General features: G+C 39.6%; 1 protein-coding gene across 1 annotated transcript in view; it reads left to right on the top strand.

The window, feature by feature from the left end:
- Positions 1 to 15656, top strand: part of DNAAF8 (dynein axonemal assembly factor 8) — a 94373-nt gene that overhangs the window by 11661 nt on the left and 67056 nt on the right. The window contains exons 8-10 of the mRNA XM_075767451.1: positions 87 to 149; positions 2401 to 2757; positions 4595 to 4754. Coding sequence (XP_075623566.1) covers positions 87 to 149; positions 2401 to 2757; positions 4595 to 4754 — 580 coding nt within the window. The remainder of the gene's footprint in view (positions 1 to 86; positions 150 to 2400; positions 2758 to 4594; positions 4755 to 15656) is intronic.

The raw sequence follows: 15656 nt of genomic DNA, 5'->3' as shown, positions 1-15656 counted from the left end.
TTCTAAATTTGCATCCTAGAGAAATGATGAAAAGCCAACACCCAGTTGGGACAGAGTTAACTAATATGGTCTAATTTGCTTCATAGCACAAGCGACAGCTCCGCTGAAGAAGAGGCTATGACAACTAAGGACCAAGCAGAAAAGAGAATGTAAGAGTCCTAGAATGTAAGGACCCTAGTTCAGATGATACAATGTTGATTTTTTTTCTGAAACTAGAATAATTGCCCTAACAGTGATTAGAGTGAGAGCTCATGTACTGAGATATCTTCATTCCTGGTCTTCACAGAAAAAAAAAAAGCCCAATAATGAAAGTGCTTCAGTCTGGCACCAGGAGATCACTTCCTGTTGCACAGTGAAGGTATGGAAGCTAGAAAATAGTTGTTGGTGTTTGAGGCACTATAGCATCTTGCTCCTGTACAGCTGCATGGAAAAGGCTCAAAAGACAAATGGAGTACACCCAGGTGGCTGGGAAACCTGACTTTTTCTCCAGATGTGTTTGAGTGACATGAAAACTGTTTTTAAATGACTCAGAACCAAACTCTGAAAACGTTGTAGGGAGTTGACTCAGACAAACCTTTATTTTTAGAAATAATAAAATAGGCTAGAATGGATGTTGATTTAAAGAGAATATTGAATACATTGTGTGGGCAGGGATGCTCTCAATTCTCCTTAATTGGGGAGGGAGGAAGGAAGGGGGGAAATGGGAGAGAGTGTGATGAATGCAATCCTGAACTGTAAATTTGTCAATAGGCACAGATGCCAGCCTCTTCCTGTTGCTAAACTCAGGGCTTGATTCATACTCATAGGTTGTTAGACACCTGTTTAATGTGAAACAGATATGTCAAGCTTTAAACATCTTCCTGCATTTATGCTCTGGATTACATTTAGATGTCTGATGCATGTAAGTTCACGTTTCAGCAGTGCAGAGGACAAGCAGAACACTAGAAGTGTTGTCAGCCAATTACTCTTACTCTTTTTTGAATAGTTTGAAAGAATACATGGTTTGACAAGGAATGGAGCCTGAACACTCAACATAATTTAAAACCTCTAATACAAAGGCAGCCTAAAGCAGGGGCAGGATGCTGCTTGGGGAACTCTCACTGGCACTGATGCAAATGCAGAAATTGCATCAGTGTAAATTTGGAGTGATGGAGAGCAGAGCTTAGCTGATTAGATTTTGATTTATTTTAATGTTGCTAAAGAACATGCGCAAGTGAAATGCCTGGGAAATGTTATTCAGTTCTCTTTCTAAATAAGAAAGACTCATGGTCTCAGCAGGGCAAGATTCTGATCTCATTCATGAGGGGTCAATGCCAATTTAACTCTTATCTGAATGAGATTATTAATCAGGGCTACATATTCTGTAGTACAAGATACCTACATATTAGGGCCTTGGAGGATTAGTTGTCTTGATCTCCAGGCACTTAGCCTAGAAAATAGGTTGTTGGTTAATCCCTGGAGTGCTTAGGTAGTTGGTGCCGTCTCTGGCACTGTACCACAAGGCTGCTCTCCAATACATGGAGCTCTCCTAAAATTACCACTACTTAGGCATACTCCTCAGTAGTCTAGCCATCAATATTGATTTGATGGTTCTGGATATGATGGCAGGTGAAGTGAGATCCTTAAGGATATAGAATACTCTCCATTGGATTTTTCTTTGTTCTGAGAAGCATAGGTTTAGATAAGTACAGTAGTATGATGCTGTGTACTCATACATACAACCTAACAATATCATTAATATCCAACTCAATCTGTTACTCAGTCCATGTACTTTTCAGCTACTACTAAAATGAAGTAATTTGCTCATAATCTCCAGGTGAGCTACAAATTGATAGTAATCTTCCTGTACCAGATGATTTGGGAGACTCATCATTGAACAGAACTGCAAGACAGAATAACTGTATCTGCCCCTTATGTCATGATGGGACACTTCACAACAGAATACTATCACAATATTGTGGTTGCTGACAGTTCATCAGCCTCATTAACTTGGAGGAGACATGGATGAAATGAAGTCAAACACTCAAAAATCCTAAGAATTATTAGAAGAACTTTTCTTCTGTATGTATTTGAATCCCAACCCCTGTATCCAAAGGGGACACAGATCTGTAGACTCTAATTTCTGTGATGTTACATTTGTTCAGGGCTCTTCTAGTAGGTGTTCATTGTACCTGAAATGCAGAAGAGGTAAGTAAATTGTCAGTAAGATTGGTGTCATGTTCTGTCACTGTAGTGTTTTATGCATTGCCTGTATGCTGGTGCTGCTACTATAAATAGCTATTGTTTGTGTAGATGCCCAGTCCTTGTTTTCAGCTGTTGCTTGTATCAGAAGTTCCTTAGAGTTTGAATTTATTCATATAATGCTTTATCTTGATTAAATCAGTTTTATTTTATTTGCAGGAGGAATTGCTCAGGAAAAAGCCTGCTACTGCAACAACTCCATACAGCCCGAAAAGAAGCCTCAGAGCTTCTTTGTAAAACATCTACCCAGGCTGAAAAACTTGAAGATGTAAAACAGGATCCAGAAAGTCTGGAAGAGATAGGTTCCTCTAAAATCAGTCAAAACCAATATTTTAAGGTGAGGCAAGAGACAAATAAGGTGATTCCCAGGACACTGATGAGATTGAAACCAGAGAAAAGAAATACCCCCTTGTCAAGCCATGGAGGCATAGAAAAAGAAAACAAAATGGAAGCTGAGAAGGTTCAACATTCAGAAAATGCTCCAGAGTCTTCTCTAACTACAACAGAATTGCCAAGGTATCACACAAGAAAGCCAGTGGTTTTGATTATGGCTTATCTAATTGTCTAAGATTAAAGAACATTACTTATCCTGTCTGTAAGTTGGAGCAAAAGGATGTGTCTGGTTTTGTTACCTAGGAAGACAGCCAAGCCTGGCCACTACTGCTTAAAGTTTGAGGCAGCCAGACTTAGTCTCAGATCAGAGAACTGGCCTGAGATTAGACATGCTGTGGTACTTCTAACATAGTAAATTTAGCCATTTTCTTTAGGTTTTATTCTGTGTAAGAGGAGGATAACATGGTATTGATCTCCTTCATGAAGAACAGTACTGAGATTTACTAAACACAGCATCGTAGAAGATAGGTCTGGAAGGGTCTGTCTCCCTGTACCAATAGAGAGTGAGGTGAAATCTAATCCTTTCCTGGCAGATCTTTATATCAATGGTGAGGATTCCTTGACTCCCCAGGTAGTACATTTTGCTACTTAATTATCCTTACAGTTGTAAAGCTTTTCCTTAAGTCTAATTTAAATTATTCTAGCTCCAGTTTAAGCTTATTATTTCTTGTGTTCCCAGGAGGTATGGAAAATGGTTTATTCCATTTCTCAGCATAAAAAGCCTTTTATGAACTGGAAGATGATCATGTCTACTCTTGTAGCTTTTTTCCCCCAAAGTAAACACTTCTGACATAAAGAAAAGTGCAAGAGCTTAGAGGGACGAAGTATACCTTATATGAGAACAGCTTATACAACAGGAATCTCTTGGAAAGCTAAAAAAAAAAGTAAAAATGGTATCAGCTGAGGAAATAGCAGAGTTATTTGGGGCTCTGCCTTGTTGGGCTTAGTTTAATGTAATGTGTTCTGCATAAGGTCTAATTTTAAAGTGAAATCGGGTGGTTGCCTTATGCACCTGCCCAGCTATTTGGGAGAGTCCCATTATCCTGACTTTTCAAAGGTTATATTCTGCCTGCTATTTTCAGAGTGAAATTTAACATTTTGACTTTGACATATGAGCCCTTTAAAGAATTAGAATCTGCCTGCTCCAGAGACTATTACTTTTTCAGTGTTAAACAGTTGCCTACCCTGCCACTTCGACACTTCAGCTACTATGTACTTGGTTTAAATGGCAGATGGTTGGTTGCAGGTTTTCTCTATGGGATTCCTGACATTAAAGCTTCCATCAGTTGCTTCCATCAGTTCTATAAAAGTCCATTTTGTCTACCTGTTAGCTTGCAGATAGATGGCAGACCATGGCTCGACAAGAATCTAGGTTATTTATTGTTGCTGAGTAATAGCTCACAATGATTTTAATGAATTTCAGGTTTCTTTCTTGCTATTCTAATTATTGTTGGGGTGCCTGAGGCTTGAAGAGTTCAGATGAAATAGAACTTAATATCTGCCACGGAAATGGCAGATTAAATCTTTCTGCAGACATCAAAATATAGAAAGATGGAAGGTCTTGGTTCGGGGGGAAAATTGTCACTGTATTATAGCAGATGGGAAAGGAAACAGAGTTAGACTAAGAGTTTTGGTGTGGAGATGGGGAGTGAAACATCACAAACACGCCTCTGCTTAATGGAGTTCCGGTCTCCAAATAGATTGTCACCACTTAGCAGAGGTTCAAGGTCTGCTCCTTTTCTTCATTATTTTTGAGAGATGATTTCATCCAATGACAAGTTCTTGTGTCCCCCCACAAACACCACAAGTGCTTTCTAAATCTATTTTAGCCTTTCGTGTCATGATTCACCCTCAAGTGTGTGGTATAAATATAAGAAAAAAGAAACACAAACAGATGAACAAGAGTGCTTTTTCTCCCAAGTGAAAAGCTTAAGCGAAGCAGAATCTGTATATTTTTCAGGACAGAAGAAAGTAAGAGGGAGCTATCCCAAAAGGAAGAACAGATGAAAGAGACACACAGGAGACACAGATTCCAGGAGCAGCTGGAGAGATTGCAGCCTCAGCAGTCAGTAACTGGAAAGCAGCCCATGGCAGAGAAAACCCCCGTTTTGTTCCACATGGTTAGTAGTTCAGCGTAGGACTGTCCCTTTAGGAATGGTTTCCTGCCCAAGTGCAAGTGTGATCCTAGAACCAAGAAGTAATTTTCATTGCATTATTTAAAATCTGTTTATTACGGAGCACCATTACCTGATGAGATGAGCAATCCTACAGCTCTTGTCTTGTGCTAATAATACTTTTCTCATCTTTCCTGTATGGGGGTGCTGCCTACCAGGCTTGACATGTTGGGGTATGGCAGGAGTCCTGGCTTGCTGAACTCAGAGGGCTCAGTGTCATCTACTTCATAGGAGCCAGACTTTCACACATGATTTTTCATAACTTTTTCGAAAAAGTAAAGTATTTTTACTGACATACTTCTAAGGCAAAGCCTATGCTGAGTCCTGTCTGGTTGTCTGCCCCTAGCAGCTTTATATCTGTTTTGTGCATAGATTTGGAGGATTGTGGGTTTAGTAATAGGTTTTGCTTTTGGCTCGTGTCCTGATTAAGGGAGTATGAAATTATTCTATTTTTTTCCTAGAGCCTAAAATATGGCTCAGAGGACAGGGCTGGTTTTCCTTCTGGGAAGATTAGTATATGTAGTTCTAATTTGTCCTTGCACTGGTTTCACTGAACACGAGGCCAGCTGAGAAGGTAAGAGGAGATGAGAAACTCCAGAATTTGTCCATGAGTCCACCATAATGATTTATTTGTGCTAATAGCAATAATAAAGCTCTTCTGTCAGAAGAAGAGCTGTCAACAAAAGTTGAAAGACCTTACGGCCCTAACCTGGGGGATGGACTGTTCAGATTGGTTTGTAAGCAATTGACTAGTGTACTTCTGCAGATTAAAAGCTCTTTTTAATGTTGGATTAATAACTGCTGAGAAATACAGGACTAACAAACTGACAGCTGAATTCCCCTCTATCAGCCTGCTCTGGCGAGCACAGCAAACTGCCCAGAGCTCTGTTCTGAAGGTTGCAAAGGCTGTGAATCTAGTCTTCAGATTTTTCTCAGTCTGCTGGGAGGTACCACCAAATTCCAGTTAGCCCTTATTAAGATGCAGGCACTGACTCGCTCATCAGAAATAGATGAGCTTGCTAACTCATTCCTGACAGTGCACCAAGTGATTGCTGAATTGTTCTGTATCTTGGTAATTTCCCATATTTGCTGTGCTGAAGCCAATAAAATCAAAGATAACGGCTTGGTAATGTGGTTTGTCTTGAGTACAGCTCAGGGTATATCTACACTGTAGCCTTGCTGTAACTGAATCACAGTGTAAATATGCGATAGTCTTAATGGTATTACTAGTCATGGCAGCATGGACGTTGGCATAAGCCAACCAGCCCAGGACTTACTCTGCTTCTGATGCTTGTAGAAACAGCTAACTGATACCTAAACTGACAGCCTGTTTGAGGGAAACCTGCCAGAACTTATGAGGTGCTGTTGGTAGAAACAAAATCACCACAACCCATACTGTGTTCTGTGTGAAACTTTGCCCATAGTTCTTCTTTGGAAATAGTCATTATTAAAATTAAGAGTGAAAAATGTATCAGCATCATCTATCAAACACAACAGTCATTTATAAGATTACTTGAAATTCAACTTGACAGCAGCATTTTTTCTTTGAATTAGAACAGGTTTTTCTTTCTTTTTTTATTTGCTGCACATAGGAAGGCAGAAAAACTTGGATGTTTTGACATTTAAAACTAAAGAAGCTGTAATTTGGCAGCTGTGTCTCTCAGTGAAAATATCTAATATCTATATATAAACATGTATATTCAAAGAACAAGGCACAGTGTTTGACAGAATAGCACACTTTCAAATTTGTTTTTAAAGTCCTCTGTTTTGGCAATGATAGATGTTCAGAGCTGGAACACTTGTCATAGTTTCCAGAATTTCTCTGACCATTTATAATGTACATAAATAATTGAATAATAATTGGAGGGAAAGTTTAGAAACTCTGCAATTACCGTAGCTGAGGTGCTGGGAAAGAAACGCAAAAGAAATTTAAAAAGCTGCATTAGGGTTACATTAGAGTTCTTGTCTAAAATTTAAACGCAGTGAAATTCAGATTTAATGCTGCTGTCTTTTTTCTTTTTTCTTTTTTTTTCCTTAGCCTAGTTCAGTCAAACTCTGTACTTGTGCTTCCTACAGAGTGAAGCTTAATATAAATGAGAATCAGGTTTGGGAAGAACTCTTTCAAAACAGTGCATGTGACTTAGGAGACTAAGAACTAACTTTCAGAGGTACCTGAGCCTCTAAAGAAGAGGCTGATATCCGGTGGTATTTTCAAGCATGCTAGTACGAAGTTCCCCTGGAAATCAGTGGGTTTATTCTAAGAATTTTGCCTGTTGAGTCTGTCTTTAGTTATCTGAACATTTTTGCAATCTGGCCCACATCTTCTTTTCAAAAATCCATGGAAGAATGTGATTTAAAAAAAATATTTCTGCTCCCCTCTACCACCCAAACATTCAGTGAAACTTAAGACTGGCATGAACTGATCTCCTCTGAAAATGGGCCCCTTAACCACATTTTAACCTTTGGATCTAATTCAGAACAGATTTAAGCATCTACAGTTCTTCTGAAAGCCAGCAGAGCGGTGATGTGTTCCCTTCTGTAAGGTCAGGCTGAATTAATAGTTTAGAGTAACACGTGTAGCATTTGTTTCAGTACTTGAGCAGAGTAAGTGTTATTGACAAGGGAGACAGAGACGGAATGCTGTGCAGTGTGTAAAACTTAAGTGGAGGATGTTAAACGAAATGGGTTTGTTCTGTCATTCATCTTGTGTATTATGATAGAGTAACTTAGTACTGATGTTGATTTCCATATTACACTCCCATTAGATGGGACCCAGATAATAGTTGTTACTTTTGCCAGGCTTGTATCTGAGTTTTATGTCAGGGAGCAGCACAAACAGCTTACTCTGTAAGGGAAGACAAGCCAGGAGCTGCAGGTGACAGCAAGGCAGACAGAGGCAGAGACCTCACCAGCAAGGAGTGCAGTCCCACAGGACCCAAACAAGAAAAGCAGAGCAGGTCCAGTGAAGGTATCCGGTTGGCAAGGCTGTGGTAATGAGGTAGGACCAAGATCAAGGCCAGAAAGTCAAGTCAGGGCCAGGACTGGGTTCAGTGACAGTACACAGGGTCAGCCAGCACCCTGGTGATCACCCAGGAAGTCTGTAGTGATGAAGCAGGTCTCAGATCAAGCCACAAAGTCAAATCAGTTAGATAAGGGCAGGGTTCAGATGAATAAGGTATGTGGTCAGGCAAAGGTAGAGCTGCAGTGTAGCTCAGTCAAGGAGCAAGGGCAAGTGTCTTGGCTTAGATGCAGCTCCCAAGTGGAGGGGGAAGGGCCCAGGAGAGGCTGCACACAGGCCTTTCCACAGTACTCTCATCTGAAATGACACACCTGAGCTTGTGTCAGAACTGGCCTTGAACACAGACAGCTGAACTACTGCAGGAGGTGGTGCTCATGGCCCTGATACTTTACATCCAGCTATGGAATTAATTTAACAGTAAATAGCATTTAGCTTTTATTAAACTCTATGATTGGAACAAAATAGGTGTTTTTGACAGGCTTCAGCTTGATTCTCTCTTTACCTTTATTGTGATATGGCAGAACAAGATAATGTAGTTTGAAAGCTATTAGGAACCACCTTGTTACCTGTACCTTATAAACACTATTTTATCTACCTTGTACAGCCAAACTGTTTGGAAGATGAATGTGTTGACTCATACTGAGGCATCTAATTTTTCTTGGCTACACAATCACTTTGGCTAACCTTGTATTAGTAATTATATTACCATGACCATCATCTCATTGCAGCTTAGCCTTTCAGCTGGCTTACAAAACAAAAATATTCAGGCATGCAACAGAGTCATTCTAGCTTAACAAATATATAATGCAGATACTTTCTTTTCTATCTTGAAAACATAGACTCTATAACCTTTCTGTGAGAATTGGTAGGTTTTTTATATCAATATACCATTGACTCAGCTTAGTGATGTCAGGTAAAAATCTCAATAAAAATACTTTCTGCTTGCATTCCCACAAAGCTAAAATTAGCAATATACTGTGGTCAAAATCTTCCTTGCCCTTTTATGGCCTTATTATCTCTTTGATCTGATACCAATTCTATAGGAAAATCCCTGACAAAATTCCTGGGTTGTACTTACCATGAAGAGTAGTGCTGAAGCATTGTCCGTTCAGTTACTGACAGCCACCCTGTATTAGCACAGTGTGACTGAAAGTAGAGATTGATTTCCAAAATTTGTAGAAATATTTTTAGTTCAATTACTGGTCCTATATTTTTTTTATGTAGTAGATGCCTTGATCTGCAGAGTTGTCAGTGAAATGCTTTTGATTGTTTACCTGTCTTACTAAAATAGGTGTCTGTGATTTCCATTACTATTGCATGGGTGTCTGGATCTTTTTAAGGCAGCAGAGCTGGCATCAGCATTGGAAATTGCCTTTTTCTTGCATCTTACCTGAGCACAAAGGGTTGTTCAAGGACATTGCCTGTGGATCCCAGGATCTTGGGTGTCTCACCAACTCTGTTGTAAAGCTGCTTACATGAATGCACTTGGGTGATGTCCTAAACAGTATTTAAAAACTCTCCATTTTTATTGCTGTGTGGAAAATGTGTAAAGGAAAAGAACTGTAAGAAAGTGAAATTCATGTCTCAGTAGAAAGAACATACAAGGGCCTGATCCGCCAGTTATGAAAAGAATAGGTTTTGTGCTAGTTCTGCATAGAAATGGCAATTTATCTGCAACAAAGTGGTGCAATATACATATTTGGAGAAGTTGAGGAAAACTGTTCAGTCTTATTTCAGTTATAATGATCTTGTGACACAGTAACTGAATTTTTCTATATCTGTATTACTCTAAAACTGATCCCATAAGCATAAATCACCCCGTGACCAAATGTCTTGGTTTCACCAAACCAAAGCAACCACTACATTTGCACCTGTGTGAATGTAACTGAACCCAGCACTTAGCTCTTACTATTATTTTACTATAGCTAAAAAAAAAATTAATTGTAAAAATTGCAAAATACTTCCTATACTAGATCTTTTTCTGGCATCAGAGCTGAATTTGGCTTCACCATAGGTCTTCACACTCTCTTGGATTGACTCTGCCGGGTCGTGGCCAGCAGTGATGTGCCAAACAGCCAGCAGATGGCCCCTGAATTCCTCCTTTTTTTTTTTTTTTTTTTACTGTGAGGTATTTAATGAGTTCCTGAAACAACATTAAAATCTCTTGTACTTAATGAACCTGCTGCCTCAACTCAAGAAAGGCTTAAAAATAAACTAAGGCAATTAGAGATGCAGTTAAATTTAGCATGCAGAAACAGAAGGCCAAGATTCCTATTTGTACCACCAGGCCAGCACACAGGATTCAGAATAGCATGGAAGTTCCCAAGAAAATGTTTTTCTAGCATAGGCGACTTAGCTGGCAGACAGCCTGTGTTTCTGGCCTCCTCTTCATCTTCCTACTTGGTACCAGCGAAAGCAAATGGAGGGGGGGATTTGTTGGCACGGTACTACTTGCTTATGTTGAGTTTAGCTGGTTTTATGGTCTCCTGGGCTGTAGTCAGCAAGCAGGAAGAGCTGAGGCTGCTCCTCCTTCTGCCATGGCCCAGGATGGCACAGATCTATCCTAAGGAATTGCCTTAATAGGCAAAGCAGAGAATCCTAGGCCTTAAATGTCTCTGTTATAAACAACTTTCTTTACACAGGCAGAGTCTGCTTGCTTGCTCTCTGTGTTCTCCGAGTAAGAGATGTTATGGAAGTATGTGCTTTGGTACTCGTAGGGCACAGATTAAAGTAAGTCAGGAACTTTACAGCCTGATGACTGTTCTCAGTAGTTCTGCTCGTACAACCAGAGCAGTTACAAAAATGACATATAGTAATCCTGCTTTAAAAACCTATTGTCTGCTTCAGTAAGTTTCTCAGCCAAATTGCTGCCTTTATGCTCAGAACCAGGAAACTCACCTTCTGTGCTGAATGCAACAGGACCACCAAAAGCCCTAGAGAACCTTCCATTTAAACTTCTGGGTGGAGACCCAGTCTGACAGTTTCACAGGGGCTCCTACCTTTGTCCATTGCACTTCCCAGCTATGGAACGAATTGAACAGTCAGGTCTTTACAAAGAAATGGCTGCTTTCAGTGCTGTTTCTCTGATTGGAGTTTGAAATGGCCCCAGGAAAATGTGAAATATTTAATCCTTTATATTCCTTGGCATATCTTGGAAGTGATTAAAATGAGTTTAGGCTTATTCTTGAATATACTTATGCATGATCTTGACAGATGGGAACATTCGTTGCTGTTGCTCAAGGGAAAGGTTAATATAAGTAAAAAGACTATAGTTTCCAGAATTACATGCATGAACTTGCTGCCAGTAGAGGTCCTAAATACTCCTCCATTCACATGAGCAGGATGGTTCAGATTAAACTTGAAGAGAAGACAATAATGTAAAATGTCCATGGGCTAAATTCTATTTCTCATTTAGAAGAGGGTGAGGGGACAGAAAACCATTTCTGTACCTTTTGTCTCTTTGGGTCTTGCTCTTTGACAGGTCCTGCGTTTGTTGTCAGAAGGCATAGCTACCATAAGTTTGCAATGCGTATGAACAAGTGCCAGTCATGTTTAATTGTATAGAGAAATACTTTCTGCCATGCATCTCTTCCTTGGAATCAGAATTGACTTCACAACTCTTGGCCTTACCTCAGGGCTGTGATCAGTGATGCTATTTGTAGATGAAAGGAGGCTGAATCTATCCCTCTGTTTTTAGAAGGGGCTGTAGAGGCTTGTCTGACACAGCCACACTACCGTTAAAAGAGCTGTGTAATTTAAACTGTATTTCTAGTTTTTCTCATGCCTTCTTGTTTAGCATTGACTTAGGTTGGACTACAGTTCCAATTCTTAACACGCACAACTTGTAAACGCATTATTACACAAATAATAATTATGGAAGCATTATTCTTAGTGGCAGGGAATGGAATTCAATGTTTTAGCTGAGATTATGGAGTAGAAGTATCACGCAGTTATTTTTATTTTAAAAACGTAGAGCTCTGTCCAGCTCTGTGCCAAGCACCTGGACTTCCCACAAGCTTCAGTGGACATTGTAAGCACTTTGCAGTTCTCAGAATCAAAAAAACCCCTATATTTACTGCCTTGGAGAATTCACGGGTCTGAAGGGTTATCTGCATAGTATTTTGCAGTTGGTGACAAGATCACAGAGACTGTATGACAAACTGGACAGAATCCACTCCTAAACTGGAAGCTGATAGTTTGAAAAGCAAGCCACTGGAGCTCTGGTAAAACTTCCTGATAAAGCAGCTGAGCATACTTTTCTCCCCCACACTATTTTTTTCTTGGGGGATTTCCATAGAGTATCAGGGGAAATACATGAAAAGATAAATAAAGACTAGAAAAAATAAGGCTTTACCCAAGTTGATAAGTATATGGTGAATCTCCTGGAGTATCAAACTAGAGCCAGTTCAATAAGTATTTAAAGCCAGCTAGGAGCATGTGCCAAATACCAGCCGAGATTTCAGATGGCTGAGGACCAATTCCATGCTCTGCGCAGCATTTCAAAGTGACTGTGTACAATTGCATTCCGTGCTGCGCGTCTGGAAATCGTGGCACGTTTTATTTGTGAGGCACTTTGAAATCATTTGAAGAACAATGCTATGGAAGATAGAGATGCTACTGTTTGGGTTTTAGAGGCCTCAATACTGTTTCAGGAGTGTAAAGAAAGGGAACAGAGATGAATTTTGAAAGTTTCTTGATAATCTTACACTCTTCAGAGTGTTTTACAGGCTTTTGATAATTAATCCAGCTAAACAGGGACTAGGATAAGGAAATATTATCCTCACTTCACAGTTTCACAGAGAAATACTCTATTCTAGAGCCAGGACTGAGGCACAAGTTCCTGATTCCCAGTCTTGTGCTCACATGAAATGTGTAAGTAATTAAACTTCTTTTACTTCTTTCAGCTGCTTCTCATTAACGAGGAGTATAAACTCATTAGAGGAGGAACTTTTTGTTACGTGTGCTCAGAACACCAGCACAATGAGGGTATGAATCCTTCTAAGCCTCTCTAAGTGTTACTGTAGTGTAAACACCAATCATGGAAAAGGCACTTCTCATTTTTAATGATTATGTCTCAGAAAGCAAACAAAATCAAATAGGATTCAATGTTACTTTGGTTTAAATTTTAGTGCAGTTTTCAGAGAAGTTCTTTGTTTACCTGAGGAGTTGAGCCTTTGTCAGAAAATTTTCCCACTTCTAAAAAATAAAGAAGAAATTATATGTAAACCAGCTGCTTGTTACCTGTTATTTGAATGGTTTTTAGCTGCACTCAGACTTGTTAAATGGCCTCAATTTACACAGGTTTTCCTGAACATATTTGGGTGAAAATACTAATTTTCAAATGCTTTTAGTTAGTTAACATGCTTCACAACCACATGAACATTCTGTAGAATTATGTTGGAATTGATCCTTAGTCATCTGAAGGCTAGGCTGGAATTTGACACATGCTCCTAGCTGGCTTTAAATACTAATTAGAACATTCAATGTCCTAATGAAGTAATTTCAGAGCAATTTTATCAAGGAAGTCATCGTTGCTTTAACCGTGCTTGCCTACCAGTGCTGACTGATAGATATTCTTGTTTCATTCATAGTATTCTGGTCTAGTGAACTCAGACTGACTAGAAAGATATTGTCCAAAAAAGAACATTAGCTGGTTGTGTAAGACTTTCTAATAATAATAACATTCCAGGACAGGACAAAGCAAGGACACACTAGCGTATGCAAGAGAGACAGCGTGGCAGGGGCAGTGCTACGTGCTCACATCAGGAGTACCAGCAGGAGAAGCAGAAGTGAGCAGGTTAGGACAGGGAGCAAAATGTTTGATGCTGTGGAGTTGTCCTTTTCACTGCAGATAGCAGAATAAATGTATGTTAAATTTTGGGCCAAAAATACTTCCTGCCTGTGAACCTGAGTGATCTGCTAAAGTGTTCTGTGGGCCAGATCATTGACTCATGGCAGAGGGGTTATGCTTATCTTTGATAGCACAGATGAGCCATTAACTCTAGTGAGGCAGCTAAGAATTCCCTTAATGCAGGCTAAAGCAGAAGTGGCATAGAACAGTGTAATTCACACTACATCACATCTCTCTGTTATCTTCATTTGTGTTGAGAGGGATTAGGGATAGGATGAAGAGGGATTTTTGTAGAACACTGACTGTTCTGAACCAGAAATGTAACTGATCCTAGCTATCCTTAACTGTCTGCCATGTTGTTGTGCCTACTTTAAATTGCACTCGGGGTTGACCATGCTTGACTGGCAGCAACATGAAAAGGTATAAAAGTGAATTTTGCTGTCCTTGGTTCCTGTGCTGAGCAGAGCTCAGTTCCTTTCTGTGCGTCACAGCTGAACTGCACTCCTATATTCAGTAATTTCTGGTGATGAGCTGACGTTTCTCTTTGACACTTGCCCTCTTTAAGCTCCAGCTGTCCAATTTAACACACTTGTGCTGCCAGAGAGGGAAAAATGGTTTCTTCTGAATCAGGAGGGGTTATATCCTTCATGCCCAAGTTTAAGAATAACTGTCCAGAACAAGAAGATAACTTTCAGCAAAGAAATTGTGTTGTGTTTTTTTTTTTAACTTAACTTCTCATGATATGTAATGCCCTAACTGAAACAGAGAACTACAGAGTTCATAGCAAATAATGCTTCCATTACACAGCTCTCTGAATTCCTGCAGTCTTGCTTTGGCAGAGTTATCTGCTTTGGAGGATCATAACTCCTCCATTTTAGCAATCTGAAGCTCAGCTCAGATCGGAAAATTTCACTAACATCTTGCCACCGTCATATTTCTCAGATCCATAACCTCAGTGTGTTTGGTACTCAGAAAGCCATTGGTGCTGTAGGGAGTGAATCTACTACAAAAATGCATTAACAGAAAAACCATTCAGACCATTAACATCAATTGTACTCTCCTTTGTTACTAAATGTTGCCTTCCTAATTACAGTATGTTCTGCCAGTTGCATACAGGAAATGCAGCTACTTTCCTTGTCCTTATCCATTGCTCCCACTTTGGAATGATAAAGCAGTTCTTTGGATGGTTTCAGGGTTTATTCCACGATTTAATGTGGAATTTCAAATAATCTAACAGATGGCATTGTCATCATTTTTCCTTCCCCACAGAAAGAAAATGAACAAACACTTGACATTTCCAATATGTCTTCATCTAATGCAAGAATTTTTAGAAGCCATGAAAGAGTGTTATCTGCTTTGCCTTAGATGGACAGAATTGCTAAATGTGCCCTAACTATCTCCTCTCCTACATTAGCAACATGACTGCATGGAAAATAGATATACAACCGCATAATCAACATGCTTGCATTTTGTACTGTGAACTCTGTCTATAATGAAGCATGAATGTGCAATGCAAGAACTATTTCAGCATAAGAGTGTAGAATTTTCATTAGAGAAATTAGCTAGGGCTGCTAAAGTACCTAGAAATCAGCTCACATTTACAAACGTAAAGCAGATGCATCATTTGGCAAAAGATTTCTGCAGTCAGTAACTTGCCATTCATCAGGGATTGCCTCTTAAATCTGTGATCCAAGCTAGGGTGCAGATGACATAGAAGGATAAATTTAGATGTGGCTGAAAACAGTTATTTTGATTAAGCCTCCAGCCAATGAGAGTAAGATTCCTCCTGTTCCTCCCCTTCCCGCTCACCCCCTCCAGTAGAGGAGAAGACTGTGTGAGTATAACTTACCTCCATTTTACATGCAGTGGATGTTTTGATTTAGCTCTTGCTGTTGTAGAGCCTGCTTAACATAGTGGATAGTGGGTTTTGATTGCATATGATACCTTGCATCTGTTTAGTTAGGATTGGAAAAGGTGC

Source organism: Balearica regulorum, chromosome 15 (genome assembly GCF_011004875.1).
Source record: "Balearica regulorum gibbericeps isolate bBalReg1 chromosome 15, bBalReg1.pri, whole genome shotgun sequence".
Lineage (NCBI taxonomy): Eukaryota > Metazoa > Chordata > Aves > Gruiformes > Gruidae > Balearica > Balearica regulorum.
The sequence above is the reverse complement of the archived record's forward strand: the minus strand, read 5'-3'. Positions and strand labels throughout refer to the sequence as shown.